This window comes from Pteropus vampyrus, unplaced genomic scaffold (assembly GCF_000151845.1).
Source record: "Pteropus vampyrus isolate Shadow unplaced genomic scaffold, Pvam_2.0 Scaffold69, whole genome shotgun sequence".
Taxonomy (NCBI): domain Eukaryota; kingdom Metazoa; phylum Chordata; class Mammalia; order Chiroptera; family Pteropodidae; genus Pteropus; species Pteropus vampyrus.
Genome location: NW_011888850.1, coordinates 5,771,314 through 5,792,568, shown reverse-complemented (window position 1 = coordinate 5,792,568; position 21,255 = coordinate 5,771,314). Strand labels below are relative to the sequence as shown.

The following is a 21,255-nucleotide window of genomic DNA, read 5'->3' as shown; positions in this document are numbered from 1 at the left end:
GCCAGGGCACCTTGGGATCTGGTCCAGTAAGCACCTTCTGCCAGTCCTTCGTAGCCGTTCTGATCACTCTGTCCCAGACCTGGCCCCTACGAGAAGACTGGAGGAGATGGAGATGGCTAACCTGTGTTCTCTCTCTAATCTTTGGGTAAATTTTTCCCTCACTAGGGAAACGATTGAGTTTGGTGGCTTCTTACCCAGGACTGAAGGTGAAGAGTTACGCTGGCTACCTCACTGTGAATAAGACTTACAACAGCAACCTGTTCTTCTGGTTCTTCCCGGCTCTGGTAAGCCCGTGACAGCACCCTACCTGGACACTGACACCAGCGGACTGTACTGCGCCAGACTGGAAATGTTAGTCTATAATCAACCTAAGCGGTTTTTTTTTAAATTGTTTAGATTTTTTTTTTTCCCTAAAAATAAGAGCCAGTGACTGTGTAGTGTTCCTGTTTATGGGCAGGAAACAAATGTTTGAGGGGGAGGTCCAACTTTTAAATTCCTTGAAGCCTTATTCACAACATTAATCCTACCACCTTCTTCCTGCCAGACATCTTCCTATCTTTTTGTTGTTTTGTTCTAAAAATACCCGAGGCAGGGATGGACAGTGGAGGGCAGACAGAGGGAAGGGGTGGGGAGATTTCTGAAATTCACAGGTAATGAATGCATTTCCAAGCACGTATACATTTAGTCGATAGTGGTTTCATATGGCTGCCCTGTCTGTGGATTTTGCTGGGCCAATTAATATTCCGGCACTCACTCCTTTATGCAGCTAGTAGCACTAACTGAGCAGTATTCTGTGGAGACACAGAGGAAAGGGAACTGAACTCAATCCGGGCCTTTGGGGGAGGGATGGGGAAGACTGGTAGTCTAGGAGGGCTTCCTGGAGGAGGAACCCCACACCCTCCCACCTTTATACAGACACAGGTAGGTAAACCTTTGTACGTTATTTCAAGCACAACTTCAATTAATTTACTTCAAGGTCACACCGTTCTTCATCACAGACAAATCATTTTAGGCTCATGGGTACTGTTGGGGGTATTGGTGGAAGTGCTGAGACGCATAAACAAATGTTATTCCACCACAGGGTAATTTTCTATTTTTATTTTCCAAATTGGATTTGCCTTAGAAGCCAGAGAAAACAAATGAAAACGCTGTCCCTGTGGAGGGTGGTATTTCTATTTGCATGTGATTTGCATATAGAAGTGCTGCATATGTAATGACCAGATAAATTGCTTAATCCAGGGTAGTTTTCAAATTAAATCGCTTCTGTTGGTATTGTTGGGTTGTATCTTCTTGACCTCTCATTTCTGCTTTCCCAACCAGGACCTCTGATACAGTTCACCACACAGCTATGGGTAGGGGGAAGGCATGAGGAATTCTGGATATCTTTTGGTTGTGCTCATATTAGTCATCTGGCTGTCACCTACTCTGGGAAGCCTTTCTTGGACCCAAATAGGGTTTCTTATTTCTTCCCCAGTGTTACTGTTGAGTGAGGCAAGTGAAGATCCTAGAGCACAAAATTTAAGGAGAGACTCGCTCTCAGGGTAGTCCAAGAGCAAGCTGGACGCCTGACTGTCCTCCAGTCTTGCTGGTACCTCCCATTGGTGAAACTCAGCTGGAAACCATAGGGTAAGGGAGTGTGGTCCACAGAGGTCTGCCTTTCAGGGCACAGAGCAGAGAACAGGTCTTCGGGAGCAATCAGGAAAACTTCCAAATAGGCAGCACAACTGTTTTAAGGAGAATTGATATAAATTAAGCCTAGAAACATGACCTAATTCCAACAGGTGGAAATTTTCCTTGTCTTCTTAGAAGTCTCTTAAATGTTACGCCTTTCAGAAACCATTTTTGATATCACATCTATCAATATTATTGAGTACAGTCATTTATCACGAACTCCTTTGTATTTGTTTTCTATTGCTGCTATCCAAATTATCACAAACTTAGTGGCTCAAACAACACAAATTTATTATTTCACAGTTCCGTAGATCAGAAAAGTCTGACACAAGTCTCACTGGGCTAAAATTAAGGTGTTGGCAGGGCCTCAGTCCTGGAGGCTCTAGGGAAGAATCTGTTTCCTTGCTTTTTGCAATTTTTAGAAGCTTCCTGTTTTCCTTGGTTCAACACCTTCCTCCATTTTCAAGCCTGCTTCAGGGGGTTGAATCCCTCACTTCGTGTCACTCTGGCTGACTCCGTAGTCACTTCACTTTCTCTGACTCTTCTGCTTCCTTCTTCTGCATCGAAGGGCCCTTGGGATTACACAGAGCCCACCCAGATAATCTCCCTATTTGCAGATCAGTTACTAACAAACTTAATTCCATCTGCAAACCTAACTCCCCTTTGCCACCAAACGTCACCCATTCACAGCTTCTGCCCCATGCACACACCTGGAATGAGGGCTAGAATGGGGGACCGAGGAGGTGAGTGCAGCCTATGGGGTCAGCTTCCTAATCCTGCTTGAGTGTTCCTCCAGGGCCTCTTGGGGCTCAGCCTCCACTGCACTCTCTGCCCTCCCCACCCTCACCCTCACCCACACCACAACCCACTCCAGCCCGTCCAGAGAAACCTCATTCCTTACTTTCTCTTCTGTGTTGATGGCTGTTTGTGATACTTGTAAGTTCCTCCATGACTTCTGCATATTGAGTCTTCTTTAGTAATGATTCAGATAAGTGAAAACAGGAATTAATGGTGAGAAGCGATGAAATGAAAACAAAGACTCAGTGTTGTCTTCCTTGGATTGTTTCTGAGCAGGTGAACCTTTGTCTAGAATGTAGGTGATGCGTTGGGATAATAAAGCTGGCCAGGAGCAGGGGCTTAGGTTCTGCACCCTCCCCTGGTTACCATGCTAAGGTCTGACCCCCCCACCCCCACCTCACCACTGCATTATACAATCACTGAACTGTTGGGAGTCCTCCCCTTCATTAAATAAAGACTTAGCTGTGCATCTCCTAACTGGGTTATGTTTTGGGGGGACTAATACTGTAGCCCTAGCCATATTCTAAGATCATCTTATACATAAACATGAGGCCGCCATGACCGGAAGGAAGATGCTTAAGCACAGAGTGTTCTCGTGGAAGAAATAGGCTAAGCTTCAAGGGAGAGAGGCAGAGCTGACAGCTGTCACCCTGTGGCAGCCAGGATAGATTGCTCCAAGACCTCCTAACCCTACCTGCTGAGCCAGGTCTCTGAGGCCCCAGAGCAACCATTCCTGCCGAGTCAGTTGGGCTATAAATTATGGAATGGGCCAGTTTGGGTGAAAAAGATAAAGCATGTGAGAAGGAGAAGCAGTGGTCGCTGGGATGAGGGAGAGTCCTTTTCATTTGGCAGAAATATTAGTTCATTGCCTGTCTCAGGGAAGCAGCCGATATTGTCATCAGGAGAGAAATGACCCCTTACAAAAACTGAAGGTGGAAAAAAATAAGAGATCCAGGAAGGACGCCACATTTGTAATATCCTCCGAGTATTTTTTAGGGCTGCCGTTTCTCAAATTAGTTTTGTTTTCCTGTTATTTCTGTGAGACTCCCCTGTTATTGTATACAAATCAGTACATAATGGGTTCTAGGACTTGAAATTGGTGTGCAGTGGGGATACAATCTGCAAGAGAAATGAGCAGGCATTTTGCATGGGTTAAAACGTGTAATGACGCCAATAAAAATGTAACAATTATGATAGCTATCGTTAATTGAACATTGACTCTGTGCAAAGCACTGTGCATTTTTTAAATTTAATCCTTACAATAACCACATGAGGAAAGAATTATCCTCATTTTATAGATGAAGAGGATTACAGAGATTAAATAATTAGCCCCAAGTTGCCTAACAAGAAATTGTCAGAACTGGAATTTAGCACTATATCTGGGACAGAGAAATCTTTGTTCTTGATCACTGTGTAGTGTTCTTGAGAAAACAGCCATGGAAAGCACTAGACTCCAGTCTTTAAAAGTATAGCTCTTGAGTTAGTCGAGCTGGCAGAAAATCTTGGCTCCGCTACTTGTGCCCAGTGTGACCTTGGGCACACTTTCTTAACTTCTCTGAGCATTGGCTCCCTTGTTTTAAAATGAGGTTTGAATCACCTACCTGACCATGGTTTTGAGACAAATGAGATAATCTGGGAGAACTCTTAGATTAGTGTCTGATGCATAATAAGCAGAGTTGCCATTGTATTATTTAATTACTATCAAAATCATTATCATGATTAGTTTTCCTATTATTAGCATAAATACTGTACAGAACGAAGCCAGTCACAATCTGGGAGGTTAAAGAAGACGGGGACTATGAGGTGATTCCAGAAAAGAAGGAGCTGAGCGCCAGTCCGGAATGTGGGTTCACTGCTGCTGGGGAAGGAACTTACACAGTGAAATTGAGATTTTTTCACATTTAAGAAGATAAAAAAGGCATGTAGAATATGAATTTTTTAAAATTAAAATCCTTCTCAGTGGAAAAAGACATCCAATATTCGACTTTCCTCTAGGAATATAGGTAATTGGTTGGATGCATTTAACCCAAACCTGCAAATTACTTACCTCAAATGTCATGGAGCCCAAACCTGAGATGTTTAGAGTTAGGCCTAGGCCCCTTCACTCAGGGCTCCCTCTGTTCCTCTGGCCAGAAGGAATGACTGGGATTCCTGGAGTCTGAGCACCCACTGACTAAGCAGGGCCAGCATCATACCAAGGAGTCAGCAAAGCTGGGGTAAGGCCAGGCATGGGGCACCTGGAGGCAACATTTGAGGTGCTCCCTCCATCTTGGGATCAGGCAGGTACTGACCCTGCTTAATCAGACGCCAGGAAAATCAAGACAGCGTGGGGTTAGGTTAACGCAATCCGCAAATCCACAATACAGTGCAAGGGCAGCGAGCGTCTGCTGCTCCCGGGCCAAAGCAGAAAGCATTCTCTGTGAGTGGGCGAGCATGTCCCCAAGCGTATCTGGGAGCCTGCAGGACAGTGTACCCTGGGGATGAAGGCCCCAGATCAGGCTCCACTGGGCTTCAGCCCATGCTAGGTTCACTCCCTCCTCTGGGTGGCAGAATTTCTTAGGTTACAGTAAAGGCAGAAGAGAACAGTGGCTCGCCGGCTTGGAGCTGCTCCTCAGAAATACCTGGGGAGCTTTACAGATCAGACAGATTCCTCACCTCCGCATCCAGCCCCTCCCAGCAGAGATTCGGATCCAGTAGATCTGGAAAGGGTCCAGGAATCTATATTTCTAACAAGCACCACAGTGATTCCAGTCCAACTTGTCAGTCAGTGGGCTTGAATGGGGAGGAGAGAACCAGAGGTTCAGACACTGGGGTTCTGGGTCTGGGTGTGCAGTTCTTGACTGTTCTTGGACAGAGTATTCATACTCTCTGGGCCTCAGTTGTCTCATCCAGAAATAACGATGTGAAACCTAGTTGATTTTTAAGGTCACTTCCCAGTCTTACATTCTATGGCTCACTAGTTTTAGCTGATGTGCCCACGAGACATGCCCACATGTGCGACCTAAGGTATAAAAACATCCGAGAAGTCCAAGTCAGGGTCTGGGTGGAGTAAATGAATGCGCCCTTGAATTTGTGGCCTCTGTGGGAACTAACCTCCAAGATCGTCCCCAGTGATCTTTATTTCTTGGTATGCATGCTCCATATTGAATTCAGGCTGGTCTTTGCGGCTAATACATTATAGCAGAAATGATGGTGTGTGACTTCCAAGACTTATAAAGGACAGAGCTGCTTTTCTGCCTTGGCCCCTTGGATCACATTGACTGTGAGGGAAGCCACATGCCACGTTGGGAACGCTAAAGCAATCCTCTGGACACGCCCGTGTGGAGAGCAAGCGAGGCCTCCATCCTCCAGTCAACACCGACCTTGGATGATGTTCATCTTGCCCAAGTGAAGCCTTCAGATGGTCGCAGCCTTGGCCCATAACGTGACTGCAACCTCCTGAGGAAGCCCAAGCCAGCACCGTCCAGCCAGATAGGCCCAAATTCCTGAGCCACAGAAAACATAGGAGATAATAAGTGGTTATCGTTGTCTTAAGCTACTAAGTTTTGGAGACATGTTATGCAACGTTGGATAACTAAGATAGCCTCTTATCATGTACTTTTGGGCTGTGACTCTAATATCTTGTGACAACCAGAACTTCAGGAGTGGAGACTACTAAGCCAGGTTTTTGTTGTGTGTTTTGTCAGTTTGGTTTGGTTTGTTTTTTTTGCCTCTCGGCTTCGATTCTACCCTCTTACCTGCTCTCACGGAGCTTTAAACATGTTCCTGCAGCGAACACAGTGTCGAGGGGACCGGAGGACACTGCAGGGAGAAGTTGTTCTCTCTTCCTGTTCCCTTGTCTTGCGTTTGGCTTTCTCTTGGTCCTCCTGTCTAGTTTGTCAGCCATACGCGTGTGGGGACTTTCAGTGATGCTCTGCCTTACCCTGGCACTCAGACCATGGACACCCTTAGCCAGCCTACAGTCCTGGCTCTGTCTCAGCGATGCCCACCTGGCTGTGGACCTCTCAACGCGGACATCGTACATCTCAGGCCTTGCCAGTGAGCAGGCCCCCTACAGCTCGTCTCTCTCTGCGACCCTCTCGCCAGCCTTGACCTGTGCCCTGAGGGGCGATTTCCCACAGGCCTCCAATCGTGGACACTGCATTTCTGCTTGTGTACCTCTCTCACAGCAAGCGGGCTTGATTTCCTCTTTGCTCCGCAACCCGCCATCCACAGCCCACCATCCCTGGAGGCCTTTTCTACTTGCCCAGGGATGGCTGGCCATCTTTGGGCTGGGTACCACAGAGAAATTCTCGGCCACACAGTGGGCTACAACCATACTTCTCCAATGGTCAGTACTATATCCTTGGGAAGGGCCCCATCCACACCTGGCGAGCTTGTCTACCCCCAGATACTCTCCTTCAGCCCAGAGTAAGCTTTAGAATTCTCTTTACATATTTATGGTTATTCTCCCATTATAACAAATACCTCTTTATATTAAAATTTCCTGTTCCTTGGTGGATGCAGGAAGTCTACCCAAAATGCTCTTATTTGCCCAGCACTGAGGAGGTAGCTCATGGGAGGTCATTTCATCTCCACTCTTGCTCATAGCTGTAGGGGGCCAGAACAAACACTGAAATTTGTAACAGAAGTAAAAGTCAAGGTTTCCTGGAAAAAAAAATAATAATTTAAAAATAGAAAAAATTAAAAATGACCGTGTGGTTTCTGTCTTCTGATATAGCCTAACTGATGTAGCCATGCTATTCGGAATCCTTCTCTCCCGCCTGGAGACACCAAGTCTGGCCTAAGGAACCAGGAGCCAGTATAGCCAGGTTTGCTCTCTCAGCCTTATTCCGTCCAACACCACCGGATCTCTCGTCTGCGCTTCGTTCTTCTTTCTTGGCAGATCGACATGTTTTGCTTCTCCAGGAATCTGGCAGAAGATGGCTACCCTACAGTTTCTGAGTTTACCTGTCCTTGGACTATGCAGTCAACAGAGATTAACTAGCACTTCTCACAAGGGCACAGTGAGATTGGCCCAGTGTGGGTCAGGTGTTCTTCCTTGGTCCTATCAGCTAAGGCTGAGGGTGCTGGGTCATGTGATATAAACATGATTAATGGGCCTTTTCCATTGGCAAATAGAGAGTCAGTTCTTAGAGAAGGGGGTGTGTGGGCTGGACAAATCTCTTAAAATATGTTTTAGCACGGATGGCTACAAATCTGCTAGTCATATAGCAAAGATGTGGAGGTCACAGTCATGTGTGTTATTTGATCTTTCACTTTATCTAGCTTCTCTTTGCTATGTACTTACAACATCATGGATCTGGAAGAATAAAAGATAGGTGAGACAAAACAGAAAGCAGCTAAAAATGATAAATTATAGATCAACCCATCCATAGGTATGTTTGAACTCTGAAGAAACCTTTGCGTGCCTGGTTTCCCTTGAGAAATGAAAATTTTAACATAGAGAAGAAAGGAGCTAACGTTTTAAGCCATTTTTTTCTTTGCATCAAGAAGGGTAAGTCAGGCCTTTTCTTTACCATCCTACCCTCCCTGCCCCAGTCTTTCTAAAGTCCAGCTTTCTAGCAGGAGGCATAAGCAGAGAAGCCATAACTATCTCATGAAAGGATGAGAACCAAGTAGAAAGAAAGGAGAAGAGGGAAGATTCTAGTGGCGGGTAAGGGGCCTCAATGAACCAGACAATTCAAAGCTCGATAGAGTCAGTGAGAGCTTGAGAGTGATGTAATGAGGCCTCGAAACAGAAAAAAAGTTTGGAAAAGTTAATTTCCCATATGGTGGCGCAGCGGCAGCAATCATGCTAAAGGAAGTTTCGTGAGCGGCCAACACCAACCACTACCAGTGAAATTCCTCTGCAAAGCACAGAATGTCTTAAGCAGGTTATTTGTATGAGTCGGGAGTCAGTGTGTAGAATTAAAACGTTATTAAGTGCCTAGTTAACAATCTGGTTACAAAACCAATGGCTTTAAATAAAAAGTTCTACTTTGATTAACACCGTTAGTGTAGCGGCTGAAGTATCAGCAGAACTGGGGTCTGCATGGCAAAATGGGAGTCCATTCAGACGTACTTGGGGGAATGTCAAGACATTTACTTGGGGTACTAATGACTTCAATTAAGATAGAACACATTACTTAAACCAAGCAAATGATCAGCCTCTGAATATAGAAGTGCGAAGGGAGCCTTAATTAATTTACTTAATTGTACTTTTCATCTTAAGCGGTACCATTGATTTGGGTCTGTTAGTGGTTTAGTTGCTGTTTTCTCTTACAAACTGTGGGAGAAAGAGGGTGGCTAGAGTATGTACCTAGCCCTGGGCATTGGCAGAAAATTTTCCCCTCATACTTGTCAAGATACCTGGGATTGCCTAGATCACTCCGATAAGTTCTCTGTATGAAATATAATCATGATACTTGAGAATATCGAAATTAGCAAGTCTTAAGTGCCCCCCACCCACCCGGTGTATGAATTTGCTGCCCCAGTGATATGTGTAAGGCCTGAGTGGAAGCCGACCTCTGCTCTGTCATGCAGAGGAGGGCCCGGGAGCGTGGAATGGAAGATGGGTATGGTTTGATGGGGGTTGGGGGTGAAAAGGGAAACTCAAGCCTGAGAGGATGCTATCCATGGAGGACGTGTCCACACGGAGAACAATAGGGCAGGAGGGTTAGTTCTAGTTTAGTTCCATTACTGTTCCCATATAGTCTCCACTATGCTCACTTAGAAGCAAAAAGAAAAGAAGAAACTGGGTATTTCTAAGAATCTCTTAATGCCAAATAAATGTTTCATTTCAAATGACAGTCCATCGAGACATAGGGTAGATGTTTCACCATCGTCGTGAATAAGCGATGGAATGTGCTAATGGGAGACATTCCTTCTGTGGAGAGTCTAGAAATCTGAATAGATAACCTGATTCCTCCTGGGCTGTTCATTCTGGAACAAACCCCAAGGAAAGAGTGTCCAACTTTATGAACTGGCCACCAGGGGTCACCAGAAGAATTGAAAGGGCTTCTGAGACAAAGCCAGAGTTTCTCATTAACCAACACAAAGTGCTGGTTTGTGGGACCTGTGTGCCCACACTCTACTGTTGCCAGAGAGACCTCTCGCTTAAATATTTAGGATTTCTTTTATATCTAGAATTTTTTTGTCCCTTCTTTTTGGTCATCAGCTCTTGCTACACCTATATGCCATTAATGGAGTTATTTTTTTTTAATCGAATATATAAATGCCTATCGATAGGAAATTACTCAACTTTCAGGTCTCACCTCAAAGCTACCATCACCAGAGGCCTTCTTTAAGTACTCAATCTCATGTCTCTCCTTTACTTTCTTATATCGCCCATTTACTTCATTACTTATTTACTTTCCACCTCACCAGAAAGATAATCAGAGCTGACATTTAAATAAGTGTTCCAGGTACTGTTTTAAGGGTTGTGCGTATATTAACTCTTTGAATTTGTGTAACAACTGTATAAAATAGACATTCTTCTTCTTCTTGTTTTTAAGCAGCAGACACAGAGACACAGAGAAGTTAAGTAGTTTGCCCAAGGTCACGCAGCTGTAAAATAGCATAGCTGAAATTCAAACCTTGGCAATCTGTTGCCAAAATCCATGCTCTTAATCATTCAGTACACTGCCTGTCCCTGAGTGGGAGCTGGTCTGCACCTCAGCCCTAGAACAATGCCTGGGAGTCGTCTGTATTATCTGTTCGATGAATGAATACAGTGTGGTCAGTTCAGATGATATGCATTGACGTGAAGAAATTTCCACAACATGTTGTTAAGTGAACACAGCAAATATAGAGTATTATTTGTAGCCTGCTCCTATTTTTGAAAAAAGTATTTATGTATATAGCATATATAATATCTATAATATATATGATATATATATGTGTATATATATATATACTTATATATGGGGGTGCATAGAGAAAAATCTTGAAGACTAAATGTCTTATGATCGTGTCTAGAGAATAAGATTGGTGGAGCAAGGGGGATTTTTTTTAATACCCTCTTTGAAAAACATTTAAGAATAAGTTACTTTCTTTATAGTATAAAAAGTTTTAAGGAAATTTTTAAAACTTTTGACAAAAATAAGTGCCCTATTTTTCTTGTTTCGTGCACTCTGAATTATAGCTTCAAAATAAATAAACGTCCTAAATTTTATAAAACTGTAAATGTATTAAAGCAGTTATTTCTTACTTCATTTGCTCCTAAGCTTTGCAATGTCGTTTTGTTCAGAATGTCTTCATTTTCTTTTATTCTCTCCTAAGGGGGGTCGGGGGGAGGTGGAGAGTGGGAGGGCTGTGTTCTCACGACTAAGAGCTAGGAATTGTCACATGATAACTTTATGCCACTCTTATGACGTAATTATTGATATGTCATGACATTGTGATGTCACAGCATACAAAAGTCTGCGTACTGTGATATAAATAACTCTTGGGTTTTTTTTTATTTTCCAGCATCTGACTTTTGCATTTCATTCCAGATTAGGGCAGTATTAGCTCACAGGTCGATTGTCTTGTTGAAGTAGAAAGGTGTGTGCGTGGAGTTTTCTTTAAAAATGAGCTTGTTCAAGGGTTGTTGAGTTCATTCACCTCCTTCAGGAAAGTAAATTTGAGGAGCAAAGTCAGCTGAGGTTAGAGGTGTATATGCAGATCTCTTATTATCTAAGCATTCCAAGAATGCAGTGTCCTGGGCTTCAAAGTTGCATAAGAAAGATGTTTGGCACCGAGGTGTTTGCCTTGACTTTGTAGTGTGGCCTCTCAGGGTCAGGCTATATTTCTGAGAGCAGGGAGCTCCCATCATTGTGCCAGGTCACAGGAAAGGACACGAAAAGCCAGGGGAGGATCGGGTGGAGACCAGAGGTTCTAGGGCATCCAAGGGGGCAAATCCTCCAGCGCCCTCACAGACTCTCAGCCCTGCCTACACACAAAACCACCTGGGAGCTTTTAAAAAGACTCATGTCTGCCTCACCCCAGACCAACTGACTTGGAATCTCTGGGATTTTGGCCTAGGCAGTAATTTGATTTTTCTTTTTTTCCCGAGTTATTTTAATGGGCAGCCAAGTTTGAGAACCACTGGCTGGCGTGTAGCACACCGTGGCTTCTAGAAGCACACGTGCACCTTAGGAGGAAAGTGGGTGCAGGCTGGATGTCCAGCGGAGTGGGTGAACTCGCAGTATCTCGTATTCCAGGGAGGCCGGGACTGCTGCCATCCGAGTTCCATTGTTTCTCCCTGTCTAATATGCTCCGACTGCAGCGTGAACACAAGTGCGAGGCTCTCCTGGTTAGCGGTATTAAATAGCAAGTCAGAGATGCCGAGGGGGGATGAAAATCACTTATTCAAACAAAACGTACACAGTTGGGGCCGGGCAGGTTAGGGCGGAGCTGGTCGTATTTATTGTACAGTATCATGTCATGATGCATTTTCTCATCGGGGCCTTCAGACAAGCCTGTGAGGCGGGCATTATCGCCATTTCATGGATAAGGAAACTGAGGGCCAGGATCCCACAGCTATTATGTGGCTAAGTAGAACCAGAATCTTTCTGGTACCAATTCCGGGACTCACTCTGCTTCTCTGCAGCAGCTTTAAAAGGCTGTCTTTGATTTTAATTTTTCCTGCTTCCACTTACACGACAAGGCTCGTTCTCTTGAATTCTTTGTGGTATCGGCAGCACTTGAGGCGAGAGAACTAACAAGTGAGAAACCGATCAGGGAAGATGTTAGCCAACGGAGCAAAGAAAAACACTAAAGTTTTTGTTTTCTTTTAATTTTTCCTATTCTCACGTTTATAATGATTTACCTTAAAACCATTTATAGATTTCTAGTGTTTCTCTATTATAGCAATGGCTAACACTGGTAGAACAAGTATTTTATGCCAGTCACTGGACTTTAAGAAAATTAATTAATTTATTTCTCTCAACCACATGGCATAGGTACTATGATCCCCATTTCCCGATTGGGAGAACTGAGGTCCAGAGAGCTTAGGCAACTTGCCTAAAGGCACACAATGAGTGGATATAGTAAAGCCCAGATTTGGATCCAGTTTAGGGCATGAGCTCAGAGGCTTATCCTTACCCTGTACTGACTCTTGGAGCTAGAGCCCAGTTGGTGTGAGCTCCTTCTCGCTCTGGGTTCCTACCTTTTCCAACTGTTTCTTTAGTTATAATAATCGTTGACGCTGATTGTTCTTTGGTCATACATTAGGCATTGTTCCCAGGGTTTTACAAATAGTACCCCATTTAACTCCTGGATGCTGGAGAGGGGGCCCCAGAGATAGCCCCTCATAGGGAGGCTGTTCTTCCCACGTCCTCTTTCAGCAAAGCCCCTGTCCGTTTTCCCAAGCTGCTACGGGTCTCTATGTCCGACTTTTCATGACTGGGAAAGAGACATCCCTCTAGGCTCTCTGTCCTCATGGTTAGAAGCCTGTATGACCAGCTCCTCCTCCAGGTTCTTGGCAGCGGCTTCCCAGATTACCTCCTCTTGAGTTAGTCTTGCCTACTGCCCACAGCCTCCTCACATCATCCAAGTAGATGGAGCCAGTCCTCTCGGACTTTCTAATGAAATGCCGATTTGTCTCTATGGCTGGGCTAAGGAAGAGGTTGCAGGATTTTGTTCTGGGCCGAAGCAATAGGATCTTCGCTTGCCGAGCCTGGCTGATTGAAGGTGACATCACTCATGACGTCCAATGAGGACTTACGATCTCATCCATTGTGAGCCTTATGGGGGCCGGGTGGAGCTTCTCTGAGATTTCTATGGCGGAGTCGCTTTGGTCCAGGCAGCCTCTGTACTCACCGCCCTCAAATCTGGTTCTTTTTACTTGAGGATTTTCCTCGACATTTCCTTCTGTCTCCAACATTATTCCCTGGCTGGATCTTTCTCTCCTTCAGCTCTTAGATCCACTCTCAGGATCTCCTTGACTCCTTCTCTGATGACTGTGTCTAAAGGAAACCCCTGTCTTTCTCCGCCCTCTGTCACTCTCTTAACGTCACCCATACTTTCTCTTCACACTCTTTAATTGTCCCATTTATTGACTTACTTATTTACTTATTTATTTACTTACTGTATTCCCCATGAAAATGTAAGCTCAAAGAGGGCCGGAGGTTTTCTTTGTCACTTACTCTTCTGCTGTGTACCTTCTCCGAGCATGACCCGTGTGAGGTGCTCAGTAAATATGTGTTGGATGGAGGAATTAAAGAACCTTTTGTCATCGAGAGCGATGGTATTGACATTACTGCCAATGGCCAATTTTCAGCATCCGGACTCTGCCACTGATTGTTTTTTATTTGCGTCTCACATGTACCCCAAATAAATCTACTTTGTTGAGGGTTTCGTCACTGTTGTTCGCATGGGCTAAATGTCCCCAGGCCTGTCCACTTCTTCTCAGTTTCCTCTTGTTGAATGAGGTTGCTGTTGTCCCTGTGGACACATCCTTAGTGAATAAAATCAGAAAGGCCGTTTGGGCTCTCTGTGAAGGGGGCAAACTGTCACCGAGGACGATGGCTTCTGTGCCATGTCTCTTTGGGAATATGTTGGTCAAATGGAAGAGTCTCCCGAAAGTTTAAAATGCTAAAAAGATATGACCATGCCCTAAGCAGCATGCTGGGTATCTAGGATCATGCAAAGGGGTTTCTACATTCATCGGGGTTTCTGAGTAGGGAGGACTTAACGGCACAAGACAGACCCCAGGAGATGAGGCAAATGCTGATTTAAAACAACAAAAGATGACCAGTACTTTGCTCGTAGCTGGGTTACTGGGGTCTGGGAAGTTATTACAGGTTTATTCAAGGCCAGGGAAGGCGGAGGACTGGGGTAAGCTGCGTCGGTGTGTTCCACAGCCTCAGTGCCCTGTGTGGTCACCGGTTCTTCTGCCCCCTCAGGTAGATCCATCGAACGCACCGGTGGTTCTCTGGCTGCAGGGTGGGCCAGGAGGGTCATCCATGTTTGGACTCTTTGTGGAACACGGACCTTATGTTGTCACACGTAACCTGACCTGTAAGTACTGTTTGGACTCTATTTTTGTATAGTGAATTCTTCATATGAACCTTCTATCAGCTCCAGAAATAATTAAAGTGTACACTGAGCCAGTAGGAATAATTTAACAGGCCCAGATTATAAAAACATAGCTTTCTGGCAACGTCTGCCAAGGAGGAGGAGCCCCCAGAGTGAGCGTCCAGGCTGGGCTGCTTTCTCCCTTGAAATTTGGGTGAAAGGTTCTAAACTATTTTCTTGCAGTCTGCTGCTAACTCAAGCAATCTGGCCTTATGAAAACAGGTGGTATTTATTACTATTTGGGCAAGCTCTTTTGCGTGGAATTATATCCCTAATTATTCACATGAACTGAACCCTGTATGATTCAGTCACATAAATGATCAGATATCTTGGAAGCAAGATACTGTGGGTGGGGGCTGGGCTGAGGGGAGGAATGGAGAAGGAACCGCGGCTGGCTCTAACCCGGGTTCACCTCCATCTCTTTTCTTAGGGGGTGGGGAGGATTCTTTGCTTTCCCTGGGCTAGAATTTGGAGGGTGAACCAGTTTGTGACTCAGTTGGAAACCATGTGTGCTGATTCTTTTGAGGTCACTCTCTTCAGCATTGGGCGGGAGGAAGAGGGTTCAGGAGGACCCAATGTCAGGGTGGCTCATTGGATGGGACAGGTGGGTTTATCACGTAGGTGGTTGATGGGTGTTCTACCTGCACCCGCTGCACTGGGTTTTGTTTTCAAACTTCATCTTAGATGTAGAATCCTTCCAGGTCTGGGAAAGCAAAGCAGAGGAGAAGGAAAAGGTGCTGGTGTCTGTTCCCCACTGTGGGAGGACGAAGCAGCGTCAGAGGGACACCAGGAGTTCATTGATGGGATGAAGATGGGCGCATCGGCCTCCTGATCAGAGAGCGAGGCCTTCGGTGGGATGTTGTGTTCACCGCCCGGTCTCAAACCTTCTCTCCATTTCACTAGTGCATGCTCGAGACTTTCCTTGGACCACGACGCTTTCCATGCTTTACATCGATAATCCAGTGAGTACCCGACAGCCTTAGGAAGTGTCGATGTTGGCCTCGCTTGTCTTTTTTCTTTCTATTAAGTATACTTAAGAAGTAGGGGGGAAAAAAAAGGAAATATAGATTTAGGTTTTTGGTTTTTTTTTTCTTTCTAAGATAGAATTTAATCTATTAAAATTTTATTTTGAGATCTTGCTTTTCTAACAGGTATCATGACACCCAAGTTTGACAATTTTGCTTGCTACTTCCTCCCCTGCCCTCATAGTTCATCTTATGAAATGGCCTGTCATTGAATTATATCATCCAGGATAAGGGATTGGTTTTGTGCCATTGACGATGCGGCTTCCCCATGTCATGGGTTATTGTATCATGTTGGGATGCCTAATCTTTCCAATAGCATTCTAGATATAAAACGTCAGGATTGGTCTCCTTCACTTATCACAGGGAGCAGAATGCCTCCTCTCAGAACAAAAAGTGAAATTCTCCTTGGGAAGTTCTTCTAAAATTGAGTCCAATAAACTAAAAGAGGAGAGCCACTTTCGGATCAGCTTCTGCAGGTTGGGTGTGTCTTTGCCCCCTGATTTCTCTAACTTCTCTCACTTCGCAGATGGTTTAGAGAGAGAATAGGTCGAGAGGGAGAAGAAAAAGTCGCAACACTCTTGTCTCCCTCCGTCCATGTTTTCTCAGCCATCCTTTCCTAGTCTGTAATTTCATGTTTAAATAAAAGTTGAATTAAATGTCCTGTTTCCTTGGGTGTTTTAGGAAAAAACCAAAAAAAACAAACAAAAATATTTATACCTAGTGGGCGGTACATTCCTTCTATAAGTTATTTACACAACGTAAGTAGTAGCTGCTTCTTTTGTATACAACTCAGTTGTCTATGAACTTCTAGGGACAAGGAAATATTAGTTTAAAAACTAGTTCTTAATTGTTTTAAAGCCCCTAGTCTGCTGAAGGTGAAAGGGCTTAGTGGCCATCTTTCTTACTACTAAGGAAACAAAACACACACACACACACACACACACACACACACACAACTGTCTTTTATCTCCAGCCTAGAGAGTTCCTTCTTGGCAGGACTGCAGTGCATCCTCCAGATGTCAGAGAGGGGACAACTCTGGGTCTTTTGATACCAGGAAAAGGTGAATTCCTCATCCTTAAATCAACATCTGGCAGGGTCTGCACTGGTGGATCAGGACAGCTCAGCCATTGCCCCCAGGGCAGAGTTTTGTGCTGATATTTTATTTGGGCTTGGAGGAAGGGAGGGGACATAGGTGAGATGCAGCATCCTCCTGTGAAGATGACTAAGTAAACATGGGTGATGGCAAAAATCCGAGGTCAGAGGCCTGGTCTTTGGAGTAAGGTCGATTTCCTCCCAGTGAGGTATCTCTCTGTGGGCTCCGAAGCGTCTGCTTCTCTGTGTTTATACCCACTTATTTATTTCACCTTCAGGTGGGCACGGGCTTCAGTTTTACTGATGATCCCCAGGGATATGCAGTCAATGAGGATGATGTGGCTCGAGACTTGTTCAGGTAAAAGGCCCTGGCTCCCTCTTGGCCTTCTTCAGACCTAACATTTTTCTATTTCAATAGGAAAATTATCTCATCACCAGAAGTGTTATTGATCGGTCCTCCTGGTCAAATTCCTAAAGACATTTTAAGACTACTTCTACATGAGTTCACACACACACACACACACACACACACACACACACACACACACGATTTTCTACTTTGTTACATTATCACAGATAATTGTGCAAGTGGCCAGCAGAGAAAGTAACAACGAGAGATGATATCTCAAGGCATAATTGTAATTTGGTAAAAATACCCTTTAAGAAACAATGGAAAGAGCAAAATTATTCTACCAAAGATGATCTTCAGACTTTCAACCAGATGTCTGAGAGGTGTCTGCTTGCTTTCCAACACTGTATTTAACTTTGCGTTTGCCAGGAAGCAACATCTTCTCAGATGTTTGTTTGTTCTCAGGATTCCTTCTTTTGTGACTTTCAGATGCAGTTCTTCACTCTTTTGCTTCTTCTCATGGTTTTTCATGCCGAAAGCTCAGCTCATTAGCTAGTTTCTTCCCTTTTCCTTTCATCTTACGAAATTATTATTTTACTAAAAAAACTTGAAGGAAAATGTAAAGTTGTAAGCCTGATCCAATGGTATACATATCATTTCTTCCGTTTTTTATAACTATTTTTAGTACAATTTTTTTTAAGTAAGCGATCTTTCTTACTTGGTCACATTTTTTTCCAGTTCGTAAATTATTACTAGAGACCAAGTCCTGAATTCTTTCCAATCACTAGGCTACCACTACTTATGCATTATAATAATTTACTAAAAGAACCTTAGTGGCTGGAAAGAGTTAACTAGCTCCTCGACTCTCAACCTCCCCCAAACACTCACTCTGCTAATTACTTGGTGAGCAAACTCAACCAAGTCCAAAAGTGAAAGCGAATCTCATAGAGTCAGAGTTTTTTGATCTCTGACAAAAGCTTTTCCGTTTTCTTCTTTCTCCCGGAGGCAGGTGGCTGGGGGAGAGGGGAACGGGAACTTCCAGGCCTTTCTCCCGGAGACGTTGTTCTCTGTCTGCTGCTTTCCGAACCAGAAAAGAATAAGGCTGTTGTCATTTGCCACACGTCTCCTCGTTTGAACACTTTCTTTTCGTCTCCGGGTAGGGGGGTGCCTGGGACCCCACACTTCTGCTTCCAGGCACAGTGGATCCTGGGAGCAGATCAGCCAGATCTTAGCAGGGGTCCTGCTTTCCTGGCTTCAGCTGACACATCTCCTCCTCAGTCCACAGACATACTCTAAATGGCTGTCCTCACAAGTTCACTCAAGTACCAGGTCTTTCTCGTTTAGTACTGACTCTGTGCTCTCATTTTTCAGATGGGAAACCTACTTCTCTCCCCTCTCCCTCCCCCCAACAGGCTTTGGATTTAAATCTAAACAAGCTTAGTTGTTTAATGAGCCAACGCCCCGAGGGCGAGGGCGGAGGTTCTGTATGAAGAAACACATCAATCCCCGCTACGCCAGAGTCTTGCAACCCTGCCATTCCTTTCCTGTCTCTCCTTCCCCTCCCCCCAAATGGTCACAGCTTCCAGTTGGCCCTCCCTGTGGATGTCCAGTGCTGCCATGTGGTGCATCTCTTCCTGCATGACATGTAAAGAGAACCTATTTCAAAGCATCCATTGTTTATAGCTGTTTTAGTTCTTTTTGCTTCAGGCCCTTAGAACTGGAAAATGGCTAATCAGGAGTAGTGCAGAGAACTGATTTCAGCTGTTTCCTTTCTAGTTTACACTATTTTTTTTCCCCCTTGGTGACTACATTCTTCTCTCTGGCTCTCCAGATGGGCGGGTAGAATAAGAAGGTGGCTTTGAAACCTGTAAATGGACTACTATGGGTTTACAGAGTGAGCTTTTCTTCTTTTCCCTTTGAAAACCATCTTCTTTTTTTTCTTTTCTCCCTGAAAATCCCATTTCTTTAGACTATTACTAGTGCCCAGCTGTAAGAATAAGACTCCTTAAGCGGCATCTGACAGTCACATTCAGGCTGCTTTTCTATGTGTTTGGAAATGAGACTTTATCACTAACGAGATGTTTAAATAGTCTTCTTTTTCGCTCTTTTCTCTGTTGGGCCACAATGACTCTCTGGTTTAGAAAAACAATTAATTGACTAAATGATAATAAATGACTCATTTTGATTTGGAGTGTACCAACTGGTGCCTCTCTCCTTCTACCACTGTTTATGGATCACCTACTATGTGCCAGGTGCTCCCTGGTGCTGGAGACACAGTAGTAATCAAGGCTCACAGTCCTGGCTCTCGTGATGTGCCCGAAGCTTTTTCTTAGCAGCCAAATGGAAACGCTACTATCATTTAATTCCACATGTTGGTTTGCATGGGAAAGAGCATCTATTGCTAAACAAAGCTTAGTAACAATGTGACTATGAAATAGGTTTCATATATTAAATGAGAACGTGGCATGACGCTCCCGGAGTGGAGATCATGGCTCGGCCACGCCAGAGAGAAGCAGTCTGAATGCAGGCGATGACTCCCTGTTCACCGCAGCACAGCAGAAGCACCAAGATTCTTGTTGCTGAGCTTGTGTTGGTCAAATTGTCAGTGACTAAGGCTGCACTTCGTTTGGCTTTTGTTGTTCCGTAGCTTTCACATAGATTATTTTAACCTCAGTTCTCCCGAAAGTCTCGTATTTTATTATGCCTCTGACTGCATTAGAACTGATCACACCCCAGTTCTACCTTTCAGTCTCTAGAACATGCTCATTTCTACGCACCTTCTCTGCCCCGAATCCACCATCTCCCCTTTTTGAAAAACTTATATGAGGAGTAATTTTCTGCTAGTCATTCTCTCCTGCAAACTGTGTTTCTTCCTGTTGTCCTTTAAAGCACCTTTCTGCCAACAGGTAGCCTTTGACTAAAATTATAATTATTAGAGAAGGCCTTGGCGCTATGCCAGCAGGGTTGCCCAGGGGAATCACCTGGAAGAGGCGTGCTTCCTGTGCCCTATCGCTTGCGTGCCTGAATACATGCATGGAGTGTGTACACACACACCTGCCCACACACGCACGTATTATGTATTTTATATATTAGCAATTCTGCTTCTAAAATTTGAAATTTCATGCGGCCGTGATTCTACATTAGATTTTTAAGCAAACCTTCGCCATGTAATAAGAATCCTTGACTAAAACACAGTGAAGGGAGGAAATGCCATATGTAAATCTAACTTACTAAATTTACTCTTTTCATTTTTCAATCCCATTTAAGAAAGACCTACCAAGGGCTAGCTACTCTTGGCCAATTTTCTATTCTGATCTTTTCTGTTCTGTGAAATTAAAACTTCATGATAACTTCCTCGAGCGAGGCCTCGCTTTGGATACTTCAGTTAGAGAATCCTGGTGTTTTCAAGCTAGAAGCAACCCAAGAAATTGTCTCCTTCAACTAAGGTCGGCAAATAAAGGACAGAATGCCCAGTTAAGTCTGAATTCCAGATAAACATTGAATGATTTTTCAATTTAAGTATGTCCCATGTAATACTTGGAATCTACTAAAACATTATTTGTTGTTTCTTTGAAATTCTAATTTATCTGGAAGGCTCGTATTTTTATTTGCTAATCCGGCAACGCTAACAATTCGCCAACAAATTCTCCAAGGAAATAAGTTTTAAGCTACAGCATATGCCTCCACTGAAATTTACTATATTATACTATCTATTGCTTCTCCAGACAGCAGTAAGAGAAAAAGAGAAGTCGATTTTTAGCCTGAAGTTTAGAGAAGGAAGGATGAAGGATAAACTCCTATTTTTATCTCTGCTCTGAGTCCAGCTTATTGCCAGCACAAACATGGAAGCTACATCATGCAGCTTTCTAGATTTAGTTGCTACAAAGATTTTAGTTACTGTAAATAATAAATAGAGACACATACCTAAACTCTACAGTAGTGCTTAATGGTGGATTTTTATAGAGCCTTTGAAAAATTAAGTATAGCCAGGATCGTGGTGATTGTGATGACTCAGTTTGCCCGTCTTGAACCCTTGAACTTTCTCCTTCTCCTGGTTTTGCAGGGCCTTCTTGCTTTTCATCTTGACTGCACGGCTCATGGCTTTTAGTCCCTTAGCAGAAAGCTGGAACAAAAACCCTGTCTAGATTCTCTGGCACTGCCATCTGGGTCAAAACATTCTTCGAGCTTCTGAGTTTTACAAGTTTTTGTTTCCTTTTTGAAGGATTCTGAAGATCAAGTAGAGAATCATTTAATAATCCGCCCTTTTCTTGCTTATT

General features: G+C 44.1%; 1 protein-coding gene across 1 annotated transcript in view; it reads left to right on the top strand.

Annotated features, from left to right (window-relative positions):
* Positions 1-21,255, top strand: part of CPVL (carboxypeptidase, vitellogenic like) — a 96,782-nt gene that overhangs the window by 6,872 nt on the left and 68,655 nt on the right. The window contains exons 2-5 of the mRNA XM_011361708.2: positions 166-284; positions 14,340-14,454; positions 15,415-15,473; positions 16,908-16,987. Coding sequence (XP_011360010.1) covers positions 166-284; positions 14,340-14,454; positions 15,415-15,473; positions 16,908-16,987 — 373 coding nt within the window. The remainder of the gene's footprint in view (positions 1-165; positions 285-14,339; positions 14,455-15,414; positions 15,474-16,907; positions 16,988-21,255) is intronic.